The 22,873-nt window shown below is 41.5% G+C and overlaps 1 protein-coding gene across 1 annotated transcript in view; it reads left to right on the top strand.

Annotated features, from left to right (window-relative positions):
• CCDC78 (coiled-coil domain containing 78) overlaps positions 1–22,873 on the top strand; it is a 321,251-nt gene that overhangs the window by 67,428 nt on the left and 230,950 nt on the right. Inside the window, exons 2-4 of the mRNA XM_085628349.1 lie at positions 10,539–10,777; positions 11,628–11,791; positions 17,084–17,224. Coding sequence (XP_085484475.1) covers positions 10,539–10,777; positions 11,628–11,791; positions 17,084–17,224 — 544 coding nt within the window. The remainder of the gene's footprint in view (positions 1–10,538; positions 10,778–11,627; positions 11,792–17,083; positions 17,225–22,873) is intronic.

The following is a 22,873-nucleotide window of genomic DNA, read 5'->3' as shown; positions in this document are numbered from 1 at the left end:
CTGCCCCGTGTGGTCTGTTGTGAGGTCCCTTCCCCTGAACTTTCTTGTCTGTGCACAGGTCCTGACCCTCCCTTCTATCCTCCATCGTCCTTTGTGCATGCCCCTCCACCCTCCTTCTTGCCCATCATAGCCATTGTGCTGCCACTAGCCCTCCCACTTGCCATGCATCGTCTTCTGTGCTGCCATGGCCCCTCTCACCTTCCCTGTGTGGTCAGTTAGCTGCTCCTGACCCCCTCCCACCTTCCCTCCATGGTCTGTGTGTATGCCATCACAGTCTCACTGTTGCTCTTCATGGTGTGTCTTGCTTCTAGTGCCCATCCTGCCTGACCTCCATGGCTATCTTGCTGCTCCTGCCCTGCCCCCTTGCCCCCAGCCCTACTCCCTCCCTCCTGGCTTGTCTGTTCCATTGTAATGCCCCTGATCCGTCCCTCCTGCCCTTTATGGTCTGTTATGCTGCAGCTTTCTCTCCTGTCTGTCCATTATGGTCAGCTAGCTACCATTGCCTCTTGCCCCTCTGTTCTCTGTTGTCCATGTGCATGGTCCTGTCCCCTCCCTCTTGCTTTCTATGGATTGTTGTGCTGCACTCCCGTCCTGCATGCCCTGTGTGGTGTATTGTGCTGCTGCAAACCCTGATGCCTGCCCTGCAGGGTCAGTTTGGTGCACCTCTCCATGTCCCTCCTGTCCTCTGTTATCCAAGTCCATGTCCCTATCCCATTTCCTTCCATGATCCAATGTACCATACTTGCGAACATTTTGAACTTGGTAAGAGGGAGATTTTGAAAAAAAAACTGGGGTATTGATTTTCCCCTTTGAGTTACATTGAAAAAGAGGATATTGTAGACAGGAGACAGATCAAATAAAGCCCATTTGAGCTTAAAAACATTGGACGTTTCCTGGCTGAATCGGGTCTGTTGGCATGTATGGTTGTACTACCATTGCCTCTTCCTTCTGCCCACAATGGTCTATTACATTGCCACAGCCTTGAAGGAGGGTAGATTTTGTATCACAGGGGGCCCCTGGCCCGTTCTGTCCACACCTGAAGTATGAGACCCTTGTCCTTGCCCTGCCAGCTGCATTTGTAGGCCGTATTAAATTGACCAGCGGGTCCTGTGTTGCTATATAATTATCCTGAGACATCCTTACCACTCAGCCAGCATAAAACCCCTGTGTAGGCCCTTCTGTTCAATATGTAGGCCTCTTTGTTGAATTGACCATAGCTCTGCAATTTTAGTGTATAGCAGTCTGAAGGCAGGTCTGCGAGGCCTTCTGATCCAAACTAGTAGCCCCCACCCTACCCGAGTGCTCCGTGCTCGGTATCAAAGTTCAACATCCCCCTGAAGCTGTCGACATACAGTAGGCTGCATCCTGGACTGGTACTTGCTTCCTGGGCAGGTTTCCCGCTTTTAAGGAAGTGGCAACCGCAGAGCGTCAAGTTAGGAGAACTGAGGAGATTTTATACATGAATATATTGAATTCCCGTACAATACCCATTATTTTCTGCTTGCTCTATGGAACTTACGATAAGCGATTGGCCTGAGAGACTGACCTTTTCACCCAGTCCATTGTCAGCATTAAGTGGGTAAATGACGAAATGTCTGGTAAAATCTGCAGACGAAGCTTTTGGGTAGCATACGTAGGTAGATGTAGCGTGCAAAGGAGCCCACAAAATGATATAAAAAGGGAGCACCCACAGATATCGACGGACTACCTCGCCGTCTGTATGTAGGTTAACAGGCAGTGCAGGTTTTCCCCAAGAGCTGGGAGCTCTTGTCTTCCTTTGCTTAAAATGTCTTGCTCTGCTTTGCTTGAAGTATCTTATTCTATTTTACCTATATGAAATGTCATGTTATGTTTAACCATTGTTCTCTTTACTTTTGCATTTAAAAGATTTTGTATTGTAATTGCAGGAATGCTTGCTCTAAGAGTAAACGTGAGTGTTCCTAGGTAACATTTTCCTTGGTGTAACTTGTTTCTCATGATGCATTTATAGATGTGTTTTCTCTCTCTCTCTGTCAGTACATTAATTGAGATACAGAGAATATTATGACAGCTGTATGATTATCTGGATTCTGTATTTTGTACTTTATGTCTCTATTCTGCGGTTTCTTTGAAGTTGCATCTTCTCATTAAACTGCCATTGTATTCTGCCTCCAATTCCATGTCTCATATGTCTGTTTTCTTCATTTTTGGAGCAAGCGTTCCTAGGCACCCCGGCTCAAATTAAGGTGCCCCTTTTGTCCCTGACTCCCTCTCCTGCTCAGTTCTGTGGTGGCTCCCGGGGATCTGGGGACCGCCCCTAGCTTCCTTGACCTGTAATAGATCTTCCCTCCAACAGCCTCTCTTGCAAGTCCTGTATTGTTGGTTTGTTGCCCCTGCCCCCCTTTCCACTGCCCTCCATAGTCTGTTGTGCTTCCACGGCCCTTCCTGCCTGCTCAGTGTGGTTAAATTGTTGCCTTTGCACCCTCCTACCTGCCTTCAATTTTCAGAGTCCGTGCCCCTGGCCTCTGCCTCTCAACAGTATCCTAATGAACAACTAGATTGCTAACATTCTATATTTATTACAAAAGTGTGGAACGCCTGACATCATCTTGATGTAATCAAAACTGTAATACCTAGAGCATTTCCTTTAGAAATTACATATATGAGAGGGTCTTATTGGCATCAAAATTATGGTTAGTGCTCTAAAAGACTAAAATAAGGACATATTTTCTGAGTTTTCAAATAGCGACAAAGCACTTTTAAATTATTTGTTATCTTTATGTTTTTTTATCCAGTTGACCACTTGATTAAATGTTGCACTTAGGGGAGAGGATGTGGTGTTACTTCCAGAACTGCAGACTTTGCAACTGGGGAACCAGGTTGCAGTTTCTGCTTCAGCTCGACATTCTGTGATTCTGGTGAAATCACTTAGTCTCCCCATGTCTACAACCAAAATGAATTTGTTCTTGTGTGATGTAACCAATGCTCATGTAAAGCACTCCAATACCTGACAAGTCTGCACTATATAACACTGCAAAAACACAAAATAATAAGTGTTTTGCACACTTCTGTCATTGGGCTATATTTGGGCTACATCTGGGTGATTTTGGGCTACATTTGGGCTCTTTTGTCTCCGGTGGCCATCTTGGGAGATTTATTTGTTATGAAGTTTCCTAATTTCCTCATGTACTGCAGTCTCCTCAGTAGGAAATGCTTTCAGTTTTTTACTTTGATTCCATCATGAAGGTATTCAGATATGTCACACATTTGCCATAAATTCTGAATGTTAGCACTCTAGTTGCTCATTAGATCACTGTAGTAAAACTACTGCACCATGGAAGTCTGCTCCTGGTATTAAAAGTGCATGTTTCAGTCTGCATGTCAGAATTTTTTAATGAAATAGAAGAGGATTTGAGAAGTCACTCAAAATGTGCCCTCATTTTCTTTCTTCAGCATTAATCATAATTTCTATGGCAAAATGAACCTCCTCATTGTGTTCCTTTTTAAATTAAATGTTTTAAGTGTTACCAGTTTATTCCAATCAAGATGGCTTCAGGTGTGCCATACTTTTGTCATAATGAAGACAGTAAGCGCTCTAGTTGTTTTTAAGAACATTCTGGGACATTCTGTCATTGGGCTATACTTGGGCTACATCTGGGTGATATTTGGGCTACATTTGGGCTCTTTTGTCTCTGGTGGCCATCTTGGGAGACTTATTTGTTATGAAGTTTCCTAATTTCCTCATTTACTGCAGTCTCCTCAGTAGGAAATACTTTCAGTTTTTTACTTTGATTCCATCAAGAAGGCATTCAGATGTGTCACACATTTGCCATAAATTCAGAATGTTAGCACTCTTTTTGCTCATTAGATCACTGTAGTAAAGCTACTGCTCACCAGGGAAAACTGCTGCTGGTATTGAAAGTGCATGTTTCAGTCTGCATGTCAGAATTTTTTAATGAAATAGAAGAGGATTTGAGAAGTCACTCAAAATGTGCCCTAATTTTTCTTTCTGCAGCACTAATCATACTTTTTATGGAAAAATGAACCCCCTCATTTTGTTCCTTTTTAAATTAAATGTTTTAAGAGTTACCACTTTAATCCAAGCAAGATGGCTTCAGGTGTGCCATACGTTTATCATAAGTAGGACTGTTAGCGCTCTAGTAGTTCTTTGGAACACTCTGGGAAGCTGCAGTAGAACACAAAGGAATCAACTGACAGTCTCTGCCCTTGTTGGATGTACATGTTTTACTGAGAATGTCAGACTTCATTCTCACATGACTGAGAAAGATAATGTGAATTTACAGAAAATAAGCTCTCAGTTTAGCCTATAGATCACCTTCCAAACCTCTGTGGTAAAAGCATGAGAAAATATTTTTCTCTCAATCATGATATCCCAGCAGAAGGCTTTTTCACATGGTGAAATCACCTTAGAACATACCACAATTCCTAAAATGAGTATGGTACCATCAACAAATGATTTATAATGTAACTAAAGTCTTAAAACCTTCTATTAACTGCAATGCTTTTTAATGAGGTGCTATCATGTATATTGGTCCCAAGATGGCTGCCAACACTTCTTGGATGAAGTGCTGACAGCCAATCAGATCTCAGGATGAGATGTGTGGTTAGGCTCCGCCCACATATATATATGCTTTTAAATGCTATTTTCTCAGGAAATACTGAACAGATTTACACCAGACCTGCAAAAGGCACTTCCTTGACCTTATGGCTACCTCTCTGCCAATTTTCAAGTAATTCTGTTCAGCCGTTCGGGCTGTAGCTGTGTCTAAAGGTCCTATGGAAAAATGCATGGGGAAAACGCGTTTTGGGACCCCCCTTTTTTCTCGGCCCCTGCTTGACGAATCCCCCCGAGACTTTCAGGGTAGGAGCGGAGCGTAGCGCCCCACCTATTTTGAAAATTTCGCGAGGATTCGTCGACCGGCGCCAAAGTTATTCCAAATAGAATGTTGCGGATTTCCTATGGAAACAGGGTCCTAACTATAACTACCTACTGGCGACCGCCAGTAGGTAATATATATATATATATATATATATATATATATATATATATATATATATATTCGAGGACCCTACAAACCATGGTTTACAATATTTGTGGCTGGTCCCATTTGACACTGCACCTTTTCAAAAAATTAAACAAAGCTTGTTATTAGGACAATACAAGCATTACAAATGTCTCAAATATGATACGTAGCTATAGTAAATGGCTAACATCAGTTGCTTATATGAATGTTACAAAAGTAACAAGTATTAGTCTTTGCTAAATTATCCCAGTATAACGCCCTGTGCTCTGTCCAGAGATCCATTCCTAGTGTAATGTATTGAATTACTCTGTCTCATTGAAGAGTTCCCCATAGGAAATGTTTGCTGGTTACCAATTCTGATAGGACACCTGATTGCTGCTTGCTAGCTTTTGCTAATTGGACACTTTAGTAGCCTCTCATTATAGTAAAGGGTAAAGTTGCCCTATGTCCTCAGCCCCAACAAGAGATATTGGCTAAAACCTTTAGTTTGATCAAGAATTTAGGATTTGGTTGGAAAGGGTAGTAACACTGTTAATCCACCCAGCACCTATTGGCAAAGCAAAAAATATAGGGATTGAACCAATACAGTCTCCATATTCCCTCAATGTATTTTGCCAAATTGTGGTATTTTTTAAACAACATTTCATATAGTTTTCAATACCTGAAATACTCAATAATTACAGCACTACTCCTCCCCTCTTCATGATCATTGGTTTAAAACACCTGCAACCCAAAGATGTATTTGCGTACCATTGAAAAATGAAACTTCTACAGGTAATATTTATTCATAAAGAGAAACAGTGCAGGAAAAGACAATAGGTCTAGGAATAGGCAGGCCCACGTGAGCATCCAAGATGCTTCATTCTGCGGTAGCTGGAATTCCAGGTAAGGCAAAGGAAAGCTTTCTTTTTTATTTTGCAGTTTTATATAGTTCAAACTGAACCCAGAGGTAATGGAGGGTTTTACATGAGCAGCAATTACATTACGTAATGTCACATTCATTTTTTTAGGCACAGAGATATTAAGTGATTTGCCCAGAATCACATGGTCGATGCCAAGACTCGAACCTGGTTCCACAGATCCAAAGTCGGCAGCTCTGTCCGTAATGCAACTTACTCTCCATTCCATGCACAGATCCCCTTGTGAGACTGTGTCTTCACTAAAGCATACACTAGTGTTTCCATATCTGGAAGCCCATAAGAATAGGCTCAAAGGTCTCCAGTGATTGGAAAAGAATGTAACTATCTAATGATTCTGTTGTTTTACATATTAATGTATAGCCGTTCATCCAATCCTTACAGGAGACTTATCTAACATAATGTGACAAATAACAACAATTCACTTTGTCTTTTAGTAAACAAAAACAGCTAACAATGAGAAGCCTCAGACTTACAACCAGGTACTACTAAATGATTACTTGATCATCAGGAAGTGCTACCACTTGTATATAAAATCAGAAACATTTGCAGTTTGCCATGATACACTAAGGTCTGTGGTAACAGTATGTGCCTAATTCAAAAAGTGTCTGTGATGGTTTCAAAGCAAGAATTACTGCTGCTGATCATTCGGCGAAACGTTGTAATGCCACCTCTAAACAACAAAACAACATATAATCCGTTATTAACAATGAGAAAAGGATATGAAAATGGAGAAAGTATAAGATGTGTCAATTTAACAAGAGGTGGGCATCTTTACAAAGTCTACAAGCCAGTGCCAATACAACAATGCCTCTTCTAAGCAGATTTCCTAAAGGTGCAGCTACTAGGAAAAAAAAACCTTCTCTCCAAAATTAATATTGCCGGGTGGCTTACGTTTGCATAACGACACCTGAATGAACAACAATATGTCTGTGTTAGACCTGTCAGCCCTTTGGGTGGTCCCTCCTCATCATTATTTATTTTGTCCCACTTTTGCCTCAAACCCTGTTAGTATTTTTCCTTTTTGGGAACCACCAGACTTTTTAGTATTGATGCAGATTCAGGGAGCCATTTTATCTACCCCTGGAACTTCTGTCTGAGGGCCTGGAGCACAAAATGGTGGCCACCCATTGTCACCTGTGACATCACTGGAACCTAACTAGAACCTTCTGCAACATTCTGGAACCCTGTGACAGTTGGAGGCGGTTTAGAATGTTGGGAAGCTAAGTCAGAGTTGACAGTTGGAGTTGGCAGTTGGCACCTGACTGGTGAAGAGAGAGGAGCAGAAACCTGAAGGAGGAAGGAGTGAGGCAGCAGGGGTGGAAACTTGTGCCTGGAGTGGGGTCCATAAACCCACCCTTGATACTAGTCCCTACTGACTGAGCCCAGCCTGGAGCCCTGTGTGGGAGAAAGCAAGAAAAACCATCTTAAGGACCTGGACAGCAGGAACAGGCCTTAAAAGTAAAGAACAGCAAGTTCCTGACCTGGTTACTGGTAACTACCTGAAGTCCGACGTCGAGAAGCCTAGAGACCTGGAGCCCGAGGTGGAGAAGCGGCGCTGACTGGAAAGCAGACATCGTACGCGGAGCCGCCAGAGGTCGAGAGAGGGCGCCGACGGAGGTCGTGGAGAGTACCAGAGGTCGTGGAGGAAGTCACCCGAGGTCGAGTGTGCGGCGTTGACGGGGGAGTGAAGTCCGCCCTCCGGAGTCGCCGGAGACCGAGGTGAAGCGTGCCGGAGGTCGGGAGTGGAGATCGCACTCCGGAGTCGCCGGAACCTGAAGAGAATCGTGCCGGAGGTCGGGAGTGGAGGTCGCACTCCGGAGTCGCCGGAACCTGAGGAAAGGAGCACCGGAGGTCGGAAGTGGAGATCGCACTCCGGAGCCGTCGGAAGTCGACATCGAGCCAAGACTGCCCGACGTCATCGAACCGGAGGTCGACATCGAGCCGAGGCCGCCGACATCGAACCGGAGCCGCCTATCGACGTCGTCAAGAACTGACATCGCGCCGAGGCCGCCGACATCGAACCGGAGCCGCCTCACGGCGTCGACACGACTCCAGCGGCGTCGGAGCTTCATAAAAAGGGCAGTAAGTGGAATAGAGGGCGCCTAAGGCCCTGTGGAGCCCTGAGAGACCAACCTAGGGGCTAGAGAGGTGCTGGAACCAGCTTGATTGTGCCAGGGGTGAGCTGAGACTAATACAGAGGGGTTGTGTAGTGTGGGAGAGCCAGATCTCTAGATTCCCCCTTGATCTACCTCAGTTTAGGCCTCAGCCTTGTCCAAGCCAGGGAGTATACCCCTCAGGCCATCCAAATCTCTACAAGCTGGGATTGGGTCAAATCATCCCATAGTACCTCAGGAATGTGAACTGATTTACAAGTGTCACTGTTGGCTTTTATTATTTATTGAGAGCACTGTATTTATTGTATTTATCCTATTTATTGCCTCACAGTATTTATTGTTTCACAGTATTTATTGTCGCACAATATTTATGGTCTTGCAGTATTTATTGCCTCATAATATTGAATTGCCTGTTATGTAATGCACTTATATTTATGCCTTGATTATTTATGATCTACCTTATTTATTGAATCGTTAAGACAGTATTTATTTGACGTACCCTTCCACAGAAAAAGCCTTGTGTACTGTGATTGTATTATTATTTATTTAATCAGCAACTAAGAGAAAAGAAGATAAAGAGATATATTTTCAGTATAATTTTTAAGGTGTAGTGTCGTTTTTGGAACGGATGCACGCATGGTTATTGTGTGGGTATGGCGTATGCTTAACACGGTGCCTTCCTTACCGCTCGAGCCAAGCTACCACAGCGTGTCTGGGAGAACACCACCACCACCCTTCCGGTGTGGGAGTGGGTTTTTCTAACAGTCTGGTATAATGATCTCACAACAAATTTTTCAAAAGTGGAGTTCTTTGGCTGTAGTGCACAAAGCAAACACCTCATACCATACCATACCTTATTCTAACTGTCAAGGAAGAAGGGGGAGGGATGATGTTTTGGACCTGCTTTGCTGCCATGCCACCTAGTTGCCTCAGAATCAATGAGTCCATCATCAATTCCTCTCTAAACAAGCACATTCTAGTGGAAAATGAGAGACCGTTTGTCCAACCGTTAAAGCTCAGCGGAAAGTGGCTCATGTAGAAGGTCAACAATGCAAAATCCACCAATAAACCTACAACTGAATGACTGAAGAAACATAAGAATATGAATTTTGGAATGGCAAAGTTAAAGTTCAGATCCCACCTCCAGAGAGTTGCTGTGGAAGAACCTAAAGATAAGTATTTATAAATTAATGTCTTCAAAGATTACAAGACTTAAGCAGTTTTGTAAGGATGAGCAGGCCAGAATTCCACAGAGGCGATATGAGAGACTGATACACTCTTACAAAAAATGTTTACTTTAAGTTTTTGCAAATAAATAAGGTTTCAGTTATTACTGAATCATAGGGTGCAGACAAGGCTACTAAAGATTGGATGAATTTCTGTTTAATAATAGATAATGACAAAGTGAAATATATGTGGGTTATCTGATACACAACGTTAGATGTGTCTACTGATAAGATCTGGTGAGGACTAGCTGAAGGTCACAAGGGGATTTCACTGATACACTGTTGTGCTGACCAGATTCTGCACTCACTGTGGCCAAAATCGGCAAAGTCTCTATAATTACAGGAGTGGGAAAACCTGTGCTTGCTTGGTTTGGCGACCTTTTGCTTCAGACAGCTGGTCGAAATAACATATTATTGTGTGCATTCATGTGTAAAAAGTTTGGAACTGCAGATCTCAGATCTGAAGAATAAGGCCAATACAGGGAACATATCATCTAGTGACTAGCTCCTTGTCTCTGAAGCGGGTATTTGTTGTGGGTGCTGTTGAAGTTCATTAAGACTGGGCCTGAATCATTGACCTGAAAGGAGGAGATGCCCTTTACGAGAGACTTCAGCCCTTCAGAAATCATAATACCCAATTTGTCTTAGTTTCTTACAAGTTATGTTGATCATGCCCCCCACCCGCACACAAATAAGATTAAATAACACAACAAAAGAGGTGAGTCTGATTTGTGCCCCGGGTATGAGTAGATAGAAATGCATGAGTAGTCATGCCATTATTCCAGTCATTGCAGGCATTGCCGATACTAAAAAAAACTTGTAAATAACCTAACCTCTCCACACATGGGGATAGTTTTTAATTGATGGGGCTTTTCACCCTTATACGTAGGGCAATGTTAACTATTTTCTATGACCTTACAAGTAAGATAGAAAATAGACATGGCAGAATTTATTTGACCATGCGTGTGCTTGGACAATCTGATAGTGGTGAAGATGGGCAGCAGCCTATGGTGGACTAACCTATAGAATAATGGACACTTTTCCTGTCAGAGAGCTGCCTCTGAAAGTCTGGTAAGATGGATAAAGAGACAGTCACATGTCACAGTCTAACCTATGACTGACTCTTTTGCAGTCCTATTGATATATTAGAGAGAATAACATGTTGTGAAGTCGCTAAGGGCCAATCTGCCCTTTTCTATAACAAAAATATTTTCCTGCGATGCCCCAACCTCTTTTTAAACTCTTGTTCCTCAGTTTCCAGGAGGTGTTCGATGGACAGGCCCCTATTCTGTCAATTTTTTCTATGACTCTTCAGCCCCTGCTAAGCGCCTTTGTTGAGGGGCTGAATGTGGCCCTGGTGACCTTGGGCGAGTCAGACCCCAGGAAATCACAGCTTCTCACTGGTGACAACAACAACAACCGCGTGGGTTTGGTTCTCCTGGCACTGGAGCACCTCTTCCGAGATCTACTGACCTCAGAGAGATTAACATCTGGTAAGTAATGCTGCTATAGAATGTATGTGGGAGAAAGACTGAGGAGTTCATTTGATGAGGAGAGGTTCATCCACAGCATGTTGTGCTAAATAAACCTTTAATCAGAGTTACATGGTATCTTTAGGTTTGAATACCAGCCTTGTGAATTAATGGCAACATCTGTGAAGAAATTGTTATCAAGGGTGTAGCCAAAGTCTGTCACCCCAACCACTTCTACCTCTAATTTCTTATACAAGAGCAGAGTAGTAAAATATAGTTTATTAAGCTAATAAGTGGACTTGTTTAGAGTTTGGCTGACTGGATAGTTCATCAAAAAGTGACGGATATCCTTTTCTAGACCATGGACTATAATGTTCTTGTGATATAGCTGATGTGATATCTGCCACTTTTGTGATGGAATATCCCTTTCGCAAAACTCCAAGTAAGGCTCTTTGTTTGAGAAGAAACTGAAACATATACACAATTCAAGATGGTAAAACTTGATGAAAAGGCTGAACAGTAGCTTAGTTTAGAAACTAAGGAGTGGCCAAGACCTTTGGCCACATCCCAAAAATGCATACTTACCATTAGATTCATAGCATATAATCAAGTTGTGACATATTTTTAAAAATAGTGGTTTTAAAATCTTTTGACGCTTGTTTATAAATATTGGGTAGTGGGGTTGTATGGTAATTTGAATGTGTCAGAATTCTAGGCAGTCACCAGCATTCCCTCATTACTGTGAAGGTGTTAGAATGTTGTACACTCAGTATTTATCCATTCTTTGGTTTCTAGTGGGGGCAGACAGCATGCCCCTGCAGAGTATGAGTCCCTACTTATTTTACCTACAACCTTAATGAACTTCTTTTAGTTTTGGCAGAATCATCCTCTCTATCAAGTGTGGTGTCTTGGACCCTGTCCATGTCCATGTATGAAATATACAACGAAGTGATAAAGGATCTCCTGCAGGTGCCTGGTTCAATGGCCACCCGTGTGGAGCTAACTTACTCTGCTGAAGATGGGCCACATATAAGGGTAAGAGGGTAGCTCCAAATTTTCAACTGAATGTTGTGTCTCTTCTCTTGTTGCACGTATATATATATATATAGTTGTGCAACTTTCAAAAACGCCATCCACATCCTGCTCCAAATCAGGTGAAACATTCACAGATTACAAAGTTCAATACGGTTTCAGAACAGTTTTACACCAACTTTTGTGCTGGCCTCCCACTAAGAAAACCACATTTGCACCAACCAATCAGCACAGAATGCTTTGCTGAGGACAGTGCAAATTTGGTTTTATCAAAGATCTGTGCCCCAGTTTTGTACAAAATAATCTAGTTTCAAGGTTACAATACAATATGTGCGATTTTACTTATGTCTCTGTCTATTTGGAGGAGATGTGGAACGGTGGCCAGTTAGCTGACCATGGAAAAAGGACAATGTATACCATAAAATGGTGTGTAATTCCGCTATAAGGCCCATGATTAGACTTATCCTTAGGCAAAGAATAACCACAGGTCTTGGGGAATCCTTATCTGAAAGCAGGGTAGGATGCGCACCGAGCCTCCTCTGTATGAATTTCACTAGCGACCAAATTGGTAAAAGGATACCAGATACCTTCAATTTTTACTATTGTATTAGCTTACTGAGCGCATTAAACATTGAGTAGATTAGGGTCCACTCCAGGTCATGAAATATGTTGACTCTACTGAACATTAACCAGGGGCTCATAATTACACCACTTTGGTTCAGTCATGTTTTTAGTCTTGACACCGCCACCCACCAGGAATAAAACATTATCAAGGGGCTGACCATAGCCAATTCTAATTCCCCCATACACTCAGTCTACTACTCAGTCTAATACTTATTGCTACCAACACCCAATTAGGGCAGTATCGTGAGCTCAGGCCAATACCGGACCAGGTTGTGATAAAAAGATCTCTGATAAAGAGCCCTAGTCTCCGGGAGTTTGCTGGGTATTGCAGTGTCCACCCAGTGAGGAGCAGTCCCAGTGATGGAGCATACTATTGCCAACATACCATCTGAAGAGTACCGGAGAGTACGAATTAAGTGTAGCTCACTGCAGGAGTATGAACATAAATCCTTGGAGATTAGTGAACGCCTCGGAAAAAGAGGTTATGATCAAGTCGAACTGGACCAAAAATGACTCCACTTTGCACAACAAGAAAATAACCACCTCAAAATCAACTATACGTTTCGTAAATCAATACAATAGTGGCCATTATCATGTTCGCAAAACTCTCCAAAAACACTGGAACTTACTCACCCAAAATCAGACAATATCAAGTGCTCTTAGCAATACCCCACAACTAAGCTTTCAAGATCTCTGTCGCTCTTTCTTTCAGGAGAGAAAAGAACAAAAATCTTTCCTGCAACAACCTAATAGCTTCTATACCTGTTCCAACTGCTCCATGTGCAAACTAGGAAAAAACGAAAGTAAAGAGGCAATGATAAACGGACATACCCATAAAATACGAGACTTCATCAACTGTGAGAGTACCAATGCTGTATACTTGATCTCATGCCCCTGCAGGAAATACTACATAGGTAATACAATTAGACCTCTAAAAAGACGAATCCAGGAAAATTACCGGAACATTCACAAAGATGACAAGAAACGACCCTTAGTCGATCACTACTTGCAATGCCATCCGCATCAACGTACATTCAGTTTCTGTGGTTTGATGAAAATGAAAACACACGCGAGAGGATAAAATCTGGAACTGAGACTATGTCAACAAGAGAGTGCCCTCATCATCCGTTATGACACAGTTGCAAGTGGCCTAAACAGAGACCCAGAGTGGCATTCTTGGCTGCAGTTCATGAACATTATGGAATATATTATATGGCTCCACCAGAAGGGGCGATAAGACCTATACTGTGATGTTTAATCAATTGCTCCGACCTGTCAGCTCCATAACCACTAAACTTCACTTTGGAGCATTAAAACTATATGTTGGAGTCCCCCAAACTACACCTTGACATATGTGTAAAAATTGTTACTATAGATTAAAATAGGTGCCTTTGTAATACCTCCTTCAAAGGTGTCTCTTCCCATTTAGAATTATCTAGGGTCACCTTCATTACTTTCTTACAAGCTTACAGATCATCTATCTTGATCAGTTCATTATATATCTCATTTATCAGTAGCAAGGACAATAACCATTCACTTCAGGTACAAAAACTATATAACACAATACTCTCTCTTAATATTGTCAATGGGTCCTGCCAGGAGAATCCAACCACTCTAAACCTTCCACCTGATCAGTGAAGCTGGAGATAGTGGAATCACGCTATGGGTCATCATTTTGTTAAAACCTTTTCAGTACGGATTTGTGCTCAGGCACGATGAACTCGGGCCTTTCCCTGTCATGACGCGGTTCTTTTAATATAAGACTCTAATATAGTAGCACTCCTGTAGGGCACTGTAAATATCTGTGTCTTAACCCTCCCTTCATGGAGGGATTTAACCACTATAAGATTGCGGCACTGTCTGGGGTTATTTTAGCCATTCTCACTTCTCATTCTGACTGGCAGTAGATTATGAGAGAATAGTGATACAATGGCTTATCACTTGTGATGAATTGCCCTTCAAGGGATAACATCTGCCATGGAACGGACAATCCGGGCTCTTAAAATCTAAGACGCGATTCTTTGACACAATTTTGATCACGCAACATTAAATCCTTGTTAGACATTACTATTGTTGCACCTTGCAGTTTTCTGCAAATGCCCGCTTCTATCCCGCTTCACATAGAGGGAATAGACTATTATAAGATGGCCGCACTTGCTCAGACGTTAGGGTTGGACGACGTCACGAGCTAGTAACTTAACAAATATTGCGCTTAGACACAACGCGCATATACTGCTCGTGGACGGACCTACCAATTTCGCTTATACACAGACCGTAGTAAAAAGCGAACCCATTCTTATTTTGGAACTTTAGCCAGACTTACTTGTTTTCTAGCCATAACTATGCATTAAATAGTTAGATATAAACAGCCTTTACTGGATTAGAGATCGATATATAGTGGACATAATTGTGGTGACTCTCTACTCATTTACTTAGGACATGCTAATCATAAATATTCATTCTTTATTAATTCTGAGTCACAACATTAAGTACTGGATATCTAAGGTGATAAACGCCATGTCACGTTCCTGGTCGGCACTTAGTCACCTTGAAATATGAGGTATACAGATCCCTACAGAAACATAGATCACTTTTACTCCCCTAAGATATGTTATTCAAATCGCAGAGCAATACTGCCAGTGACAGACCTGGCATCACGCCTATGACCGATGCATCCATTGCCAAGATATTCATTCGCAATGCTCCCAACCTGGAGCCTCAGTCATCTTTCAGGTCAATGATCATTTAGAACCATTTAAAACGAACATGCTTCATTCATAATTGGTTATTACAGCATATGTTGAATATCTTTTTCCTCCCCACCAGCACACATATTGCCATGGATTATCCACCCAGCTTATCACACTGCAGAATGTTTCATTTCACTGAATAATTTTTGCCTAATAACATCTTCTCCTATGATTTAGATTTTCAGTATTAAAATTGATGTATTCAAAGGAAATCATTATAATTCTTATGTTATAGATTATCAATGCAGAATACATTGTGTGCCTACAAATGTGACTTGGACATTATGAAGCTATGATCACTAAAGGTATGTGCCACAACTGTTGTTTTATAAACAAGGTCTATGGTACCTATCTCACCTCTTGATACCAGCTTCATAGTTATGGGTGATTCTCCCGTAAATAACATCTGAAGTCAGTACGACCAGTATGACTAAGCAGTTAAACCCAGCACCAGTATATAATTAAAATTAAATCCTACTATTCTAGTCCTAGAGGATAAGCATTATTTTTTAACCTCCCTACTAACTTCCCCAATCACAGCCTTTCCTCACACTTCACTATCCGGACCTGATGACGCACTTGCATGCTACAACTAATCACCACAACAATCCTCTCACTTTACAAAACCCTTGGTGGTGGACTTGCTTTCTCTCTTCTTTTTCTCCTTTCTTTCTTTTGCAAAAAAATTATAGATGTTTTGGTTTGATGCATTATTTCAGCCTTGAAAAAGCCCTGGTCTGATTGACACTGAAGGGTGAAACACGTGTCGGCTGTTCAGGATCTTCTTATGCACATGATTTCACTAAGAAGAATGGACTGATGGATACATAGTTTTAAATGCATGAATAAAAGAACATACTGAAAATTACCATCTGGTATTGAGGATGATATCTACATAAAGGAGCATTGCAAATTGGAGGAGGAGGCACTCTCACACCAAAGTAATCCAGTGATGGAGCATGCCACCTAGGCGGTTGAGGGCTTTTGCATTTTTTAAACATGGGTTCCCCAAGACCTTTGATTATTGTTGCACCTAAGGATAAGTCTAATCCTGGCCTTTATAGCGGAACGACACACCATTTTGTGGTATACTTTGTTATTTTGAGGAGGATGTTTGTTTGAACACGTTAAACTTTAGTCTGCCCTCTCCTCTATTATGGTGGATATGTGGAAGAAGAACATCTGGGTTCTAAACCATACTTCATGGCTTCAACCAAGAATTTTGTGTTGTTGGTAAATTACATTATCAATGTTTAGCTCTGTGTTTCTATTTGACAAGATTAGGAATGCTGATGTTAATTGCTATAGTCAAGTCACTCAAGATTGTTTATTTTAGGTATTGAGATTCATAAAGAATACAAAACAAATTAGTACAATATATTACAAAAGCACAAAAAAGATTAATCTTCTGATTTAAAACATGTGTTCCAAAATGTCTAGTACCAAGATATAATACGAAAATACATTTCATATTTCATCAATAGGTATACAACTAATTTCATACCATAGCACCTAGTGCGAAAATAAGAAAAAAACAAAAGAAAGAAGTTTTCATATTTCATCAGTATGTATATAACCAAATTCAGTAACATGATTCAGTCATAGACTGATATTAATTGATGTGAGAAAGCAGAGACATTTCAATAGTTTGCCTAAAGGGTTTGATTCAAGACATACCTTTTGTCTGTGGGCCCACTACGGAGCCCTTACAGATGTGGGACCGTTAGTGCTCTGCTTGGTATATGTACTGTCTGCTCCAGAGACTTTGCGTCTGTCATTGTAAATAGGTGACTGGATACGTACACTTTGTAGGCTTTCTTATGGCAGAAAATGCTGGTGGTGTGCACTTGGGTCTTTTCTTCAGGAAAAAATATCTGGTATCTATATCTTTACCAAGTTTCTTTGAAATTCTCATTTTTAGGGTCTTTCTCATGTTATTGTGTCTTCAGCATCTGAAGCCATGGTATTATTCCGTAAGGGTTGGTCTCGCCGTACAGGTATGACAGACCACGCGCCAACTGCATCTCATTCCAGTACTGTCACCGACTTCCAGCTGAAAGTGGTAAGTACCAAGAATGAGTTGCTTATTCTCTTTCAGCTAGTCTTGGTTATTTTTAAAGTGCCAACCACCTTGCCTTCTGTCCCATTTACTTGTTTGTTCCTATCCCGTTTACTTCTTCTTCTCTTCCCCAGTGGACACTGTATTTTGCTCTACCCTTTCTCTCATACAAGCGCTGCCTTTTCCATTCTTTTCCATCAACGTATGTGCCATTTGTATATTCATGTAAGACTATTGCCTTTTTTATCTCCATATGTTTCTCCTCCTTATCTTCACTTGATTAATTTATTTGTTCGATAATCCTATCAGGTTCTATATTCATCCTCAAATCCAAATTAAACATAAAAATCAGGTAACACACATGCACATAGATCTAAACTGGCACTGGACCTTTAAGAATTCCAGACATTGTTAGTCTTCCCATCATGAATTCAAGGTCAGTTAGTCAGGTTATTTTATTCCAGCTCACAGAGCAGGATCTCCAACCTTATATGCCTTTTCCAAGGCTTATTACTGACTGAAAACATTGTTTTCATTCAAATAAGTTCACTTAATGTCTGTGGATGTCTGCAATTCAAAGACAGCTTTTTCTTAGGGTAACTGTCCTTTTTTCCCGATTTGCAATGAGTTGTTCACTCAGCTCACGTTATCTAGACTCTGAGCCTCCATGCCAGCTAAAGGTGACAAGTGCCTTTTCTTGTGGAGTAAGAAGTCCTGGAAAGATGAGTATGACATTTGTGTTGTCTGTGTTCTAGAGTGATACTCGATTAAGAAATGTGAACCTGTCTAGAAATGCTTTACAGTGGACTTGGGAACAGGAAGGGAGCAAGCCTTACACTGTACGAGAAGTGGTGAAAGTGACCTAGTGGACCACCATCAAATGCACCTCATGGAAGCCTACACCCTCCTCATTTGTGGGTGTGACATGTCTGCTTCTGATCCCAAGACCTCAGCTCTTGTTCTCAGTTGGCACTCAAGCATTCGGCCTCTAGACATTTGATATGGAGGCATTCAACATTCAGGAAGTCAACATAGTGTATTGCCAGGGCCCAATATTTAATGCTGCAGTACTACTCATAATTGAGCTACATATCGACATCCAGACCTTCTGCATTTAGGGTGGTTCCTGCTGGTGCCTTTAACATCGAAGTGACTGCCCCTGATATCTAGAGGATCGGTCGATGAAATGACTCCCAGAAAAGAGAACAAACAAGTGTCAATGCTGGATCTCACACACAAGCTACAAGCCCACATAAAGCAATTATCAACTGACATAGAACTTAGAATGATATATAAAAGCATACAGCACAAGAAGCAGAATATGGAACAGAGGTTTAGCATAATCTTCCATGTCAGTCTCCCACATAGTATTTCCTACCTTACATAAAACAAAAACAGCAAAACAAATACAGGAAGAAATAAGAGAGAAAATAATCATAAAAGGAAATTAGGACTCACAAACATCAGCACCTACAAAACAATCTATAAACTTAGCAGATAGAGCAGTGCTTCTCACAGGATAACGACATATGTCCTTCATAAACAGCAGCCCTTGGAATTGAAAGAGAACTTAAACCAGTTTGCGCAAAAAGATTACATGCAATAGAAATTAATTTCAATTATCCAGACACTCAGAATTGCTACAAAACAAATTTCCCTCAAATTTCCCTCATCTACTGAAGAATAGTCTGTACCAAAATAATTCTTGGCAAGACAATATTGTTAACTTTAGCAAGGCAAAAAACACTCCACATGTCCTATTATTCAACAGAACTGAAGAGCTTCCCATTTGAAATTTTTATAGGTTCTGGAATATTTGGATTCACATTGTATTCCTCATTTTGGCTTTAAAATGCTCAGAGACCCTCCTTTTTGCAAATTAAGTGCCTTGTGACTTGACTGAGAATCAGCCTTCTCTTGCTGTGACAAATCATTTATGCCTTGCAATGTTGTACATTTCATCTAATGCTATAGTCTTAGCGGGGCCATTGAGCCACTTGGGATTGAGAGTGTCATAATGTTTCCTTCCCATAAGGAGTTTAAAATGGGTGAATCCTGTGATATTGTTTGGAGTACAGTGAAATTTTAAATATACTCTTTCGCATTAAGACCACACTGAAGAGCCAACTACACATGGTCCACAGCCACTTTGTTACATCTATCAACCAATCCATTAACGTTGCGATTGTGTTCGTTTCCCAGATCACTCAGAAAACTATTCAGTTTGTGAGATGTGAATTATCACTGTGAGACATAATGATTTGATTTGATTTGTCAACTTGTAGAGCGCGCGAATGCCCGTGGGTGTCTTGGCGCTATGACAGATCCTCATCTCCTAGGAATGGTTTCTAGAGTTATGCAGAGAATAGCCAGGTTTTTACTTCCTTTCTGAAGGATTTCAGAGATGGGCAAGTTTTTATGGCAAGAGGCAGCTGATTCCAGGTTCGTGCTGCATGTACAAGGAAGCTTCTTCCAACCAGTTAGCTCGCCTGAATCTGGGGACACTAATTAGTTTTAATTGGCCGGATCAAAAATGTCTCGTTGGTTCATATATTTTTTAATGAGATCTTAGAAATTGTGATCCTATTCCCTGAAGTGTCTTGTAGGTCAGGCAGAGTGATTTAAATTTCACCCTTTTTTCAATTGGCAGCCAATGCAGGGTTTTTAGTTTGTGACTGATTGGTTCAAACTTAGGTATGCCTAAAACCAATCTGGCTGCTGCATTTTGTAGGCGTTGTAGTTTAGCTATGATTTTTTTCGTAGCTCCGGCATATAAACCATTTCCGTAATCCAGTCTTGACAGAGCTAAGGCTGTCACTACTGTCTTACGCGAATCCTGTGGTAGATAAGGCAGTATCTTTTTTATCATTTTTAAAATATACCAGAGTGTTGATGACAGCTTACTGGCTTGGGCTTCAAAAGATAGATTGGTGTCAAGGGTGACGCCCAGATTCTTCACTTTTCTGATGAGCCTGGGCATCTACCCAAGTCATTAGGCCACCAAGCGGCCGACCAGATGTTTGTGTCACCCCCTAATATCATCACCTCACTTTTGTCTCTATTAAGCTTCAGACAATTTCTTTCCATCCATTGACTCACCTGTATCATGTATAATTGAAATTTTTCTGCTGTGTCCTCAACATCCTTGCCGATGGACACCACAATTTGGGTGTCGTCAGCATAGGATATTGGAGTGAAACCACAGCTTCTTATGATTTCTGCAAGGGGGGCCACGTACAAGTTAAAAAGGGTGGGACTCAGCGAGGACCCTTGTGGGACCCCGCATGGTGAATTAAAGGATTTAGATTTTGCTTCTCCTACTTCTACCGAAAAAGTTCTGTTTACTAGGTAGGATGCAATGAGGGTGCATGCTGAATCGTGTATTTTTGCATTTTTCAAACGAGTTAGTAGAATCTCGTGACTGACCGTGTCGAAGGCCGCCGATAGGTCGAGTAATATCAAGGCGGCCTTCGTTCCGTTATCCAGCAGTTTCCTAAGCTCTTCCACAGCTGTAATCCAGCCGGTTTCTGTTCCATGTCCTTCACAGAAACCAAACTGAGAGTGATCCAACCAGTTTCCATCCATCAGATAACGGGATAGCTGTTTGTTTAAAAGTTTCTCTAAAATCTTTGCAGAAAAAGGTATTCTAGCTATAAGTCTGTAATTACTTGGTTCTTCACAGTCCAGATTTGATTTTTTTAAAAGTGGTCTGATTGATATCTTTTGCCAGTCGTCTGGAAAGGTATTAGTTCCAAGTATTTGAGCGAATAATTTTTCTAATACCAGGCTCAATTGTTCTGCACAGATTTGCATTATTTTGGGTGGACAAGGGTCCAATGGGCTACCTGAGTTAGTGGTGAGTAATTCCTTCTGGATTTGATCTACTGTTGGATAACTAAATTGGAACAATGTAGATTGAGCTGATTGTTCCCCTGACTTTATAAGTTGTGAGGTAGCCTGATCAGCCTGATCTGCCATGTCTGTGTTGTGGCTTTTGAAAAATTCGTAAACTGAAGATACTTTGTTTACAAAGAAATCACCTAGTGTGTTACAGAAATCTGATAACATTTCTTCTAACGTACTGTTTTCAATTTTTGAAAGTTTTTTAACAGTAGAGAAGAGGGTTTTACTGGAGTTTTTTGACTCGTTAATTTTTTGGATGAAGTATTTGCTTTTCTCTGTTTTTATTAATTTTCTATAGCTGGTTAGGGCTGCTTTATAATAATTTTTTTGCCGGGCGTCGTAGTTGAATCTCCATTTTTTTTTTTTCTGCTCTTCTACACGACTGTTTTTGTTCCTTCAAAACTTCAGAGAACCATGGTTGTGAGGGGGTCTTTCTTTTAAACGTGACTTTCTTTTGTGAGACAGTAAGACGGACTGCGCCCTCCAACCACTCGTTGAATGGTTTACAGGCTTTGTTGCTGTCTGCATCGAGAGTTGGATAGGATGAGCAGAGGGTGTCAATGAAGCTTGGGGTTGAACCTTGGACTAGTCCGGATATGTTTTTTTTTTTTATGGTTTCGATGGGTCTTCTTGTCTTTTGTGCGACTTCTAATGAAAATGAGACCATCTTGTGATCAGACCATGGGATCATGAGCGTATCAATGTTATTTAGGTTCTGACATGATGTAAAGATCCCGTCTAAGGTATGGCCTGCACAGTGCGTATTTAAATGTACTTTTTGTTCTAAATCAAAGTTTGCCATTTCATCTTTAAATGAGATTACCTTGGGGTCGTAACTTTTCTCCAAGTGTATATTGAAGTCTCCTGAAATTGTATAGTCAAGGCTCGTGACGCTTGATTCTAAAAATGGGCTTAATAGCTCAATTAAAGGCGTCTTGGCATTAGGTGGTCTATATATTAGTAGGCCGTTAAACGTATAATTGTTCGTAATCTTAATTTGAAAGGTCAATGTTTCACAATCCGGGTTGCTTCCTTTATCGGAACTTTTAATTTTGAATTCTTCTTTAGCTATGATTGCTAATCCTCCCCCGCGCTTCATTTTTCTGTCGGCTCTAAAGATGGAAAAGCCCTCGGGAATCGCAAGGGTCAGATCAGCGTCAGACGTTTCGTCTGCCCACGTCTCGGTGACAAATAGAAGATCGATATTTTGGCTTTCAATTAACTCAGCTGTGTGGACATTGTGTGTGACCATAGACCTGACATTAATTAGACCTGCTTTAATAGAGGAGTTTCTATAGCTTGGTATCTTAGGTTGGTTTAGGGGCATATTAAAAGCTCTAATCCGTGAAAAAGCGAAAACATGTGAGCAAGATGGACAAGTTTTATCTTCCTTATGTAGATCGATCGGAGTACATGTGACGCAAGGTCTTAGTGATAGGAGTTCCTGGCTGGTGTAGGTCCGATTTCTTCTATCAGTATGATTCTGGACAGGGGGTATGACCCGGTCCCGGCGCGGACGGGCGCAGACGGGCTTGCCTTAGGCGCGCCTTCGGCGCGCAGACGGCGCGCCCGCTCCGCTTGTCCGCTGCGCGTCCTGGTTGTGCACATAGTTTATAGGAAAGGGGGAGCGTGGGGAGGGGGCGTGGCCTCAGGTAGTGGGCGTGGCCTGAGGGCTCACTGGAAATGGCGGCAACAAGTTTTGTATCCCGCGGTATCGCTAAAATCCGCTGCGCGGGGATGTCTACTTCG

This window comes from Triturus cristatus, chromosome 10 (assembly GCF_964204655.1).
Source record: "Triturus cristatus chromosome 10, aTriCri1.1, whole genome shotgun sequence".
NCBI lineage: Eukaryota > Metazoa > Chordata > Amphibia > Caudata > Salamandridae > Triturus > Triturus cristatus.
The sequence above is the reverse complement of the archived record's forward strand: the minus strand, read 5'-3'. Positions and strand labels throughout refer to the sequence as shown.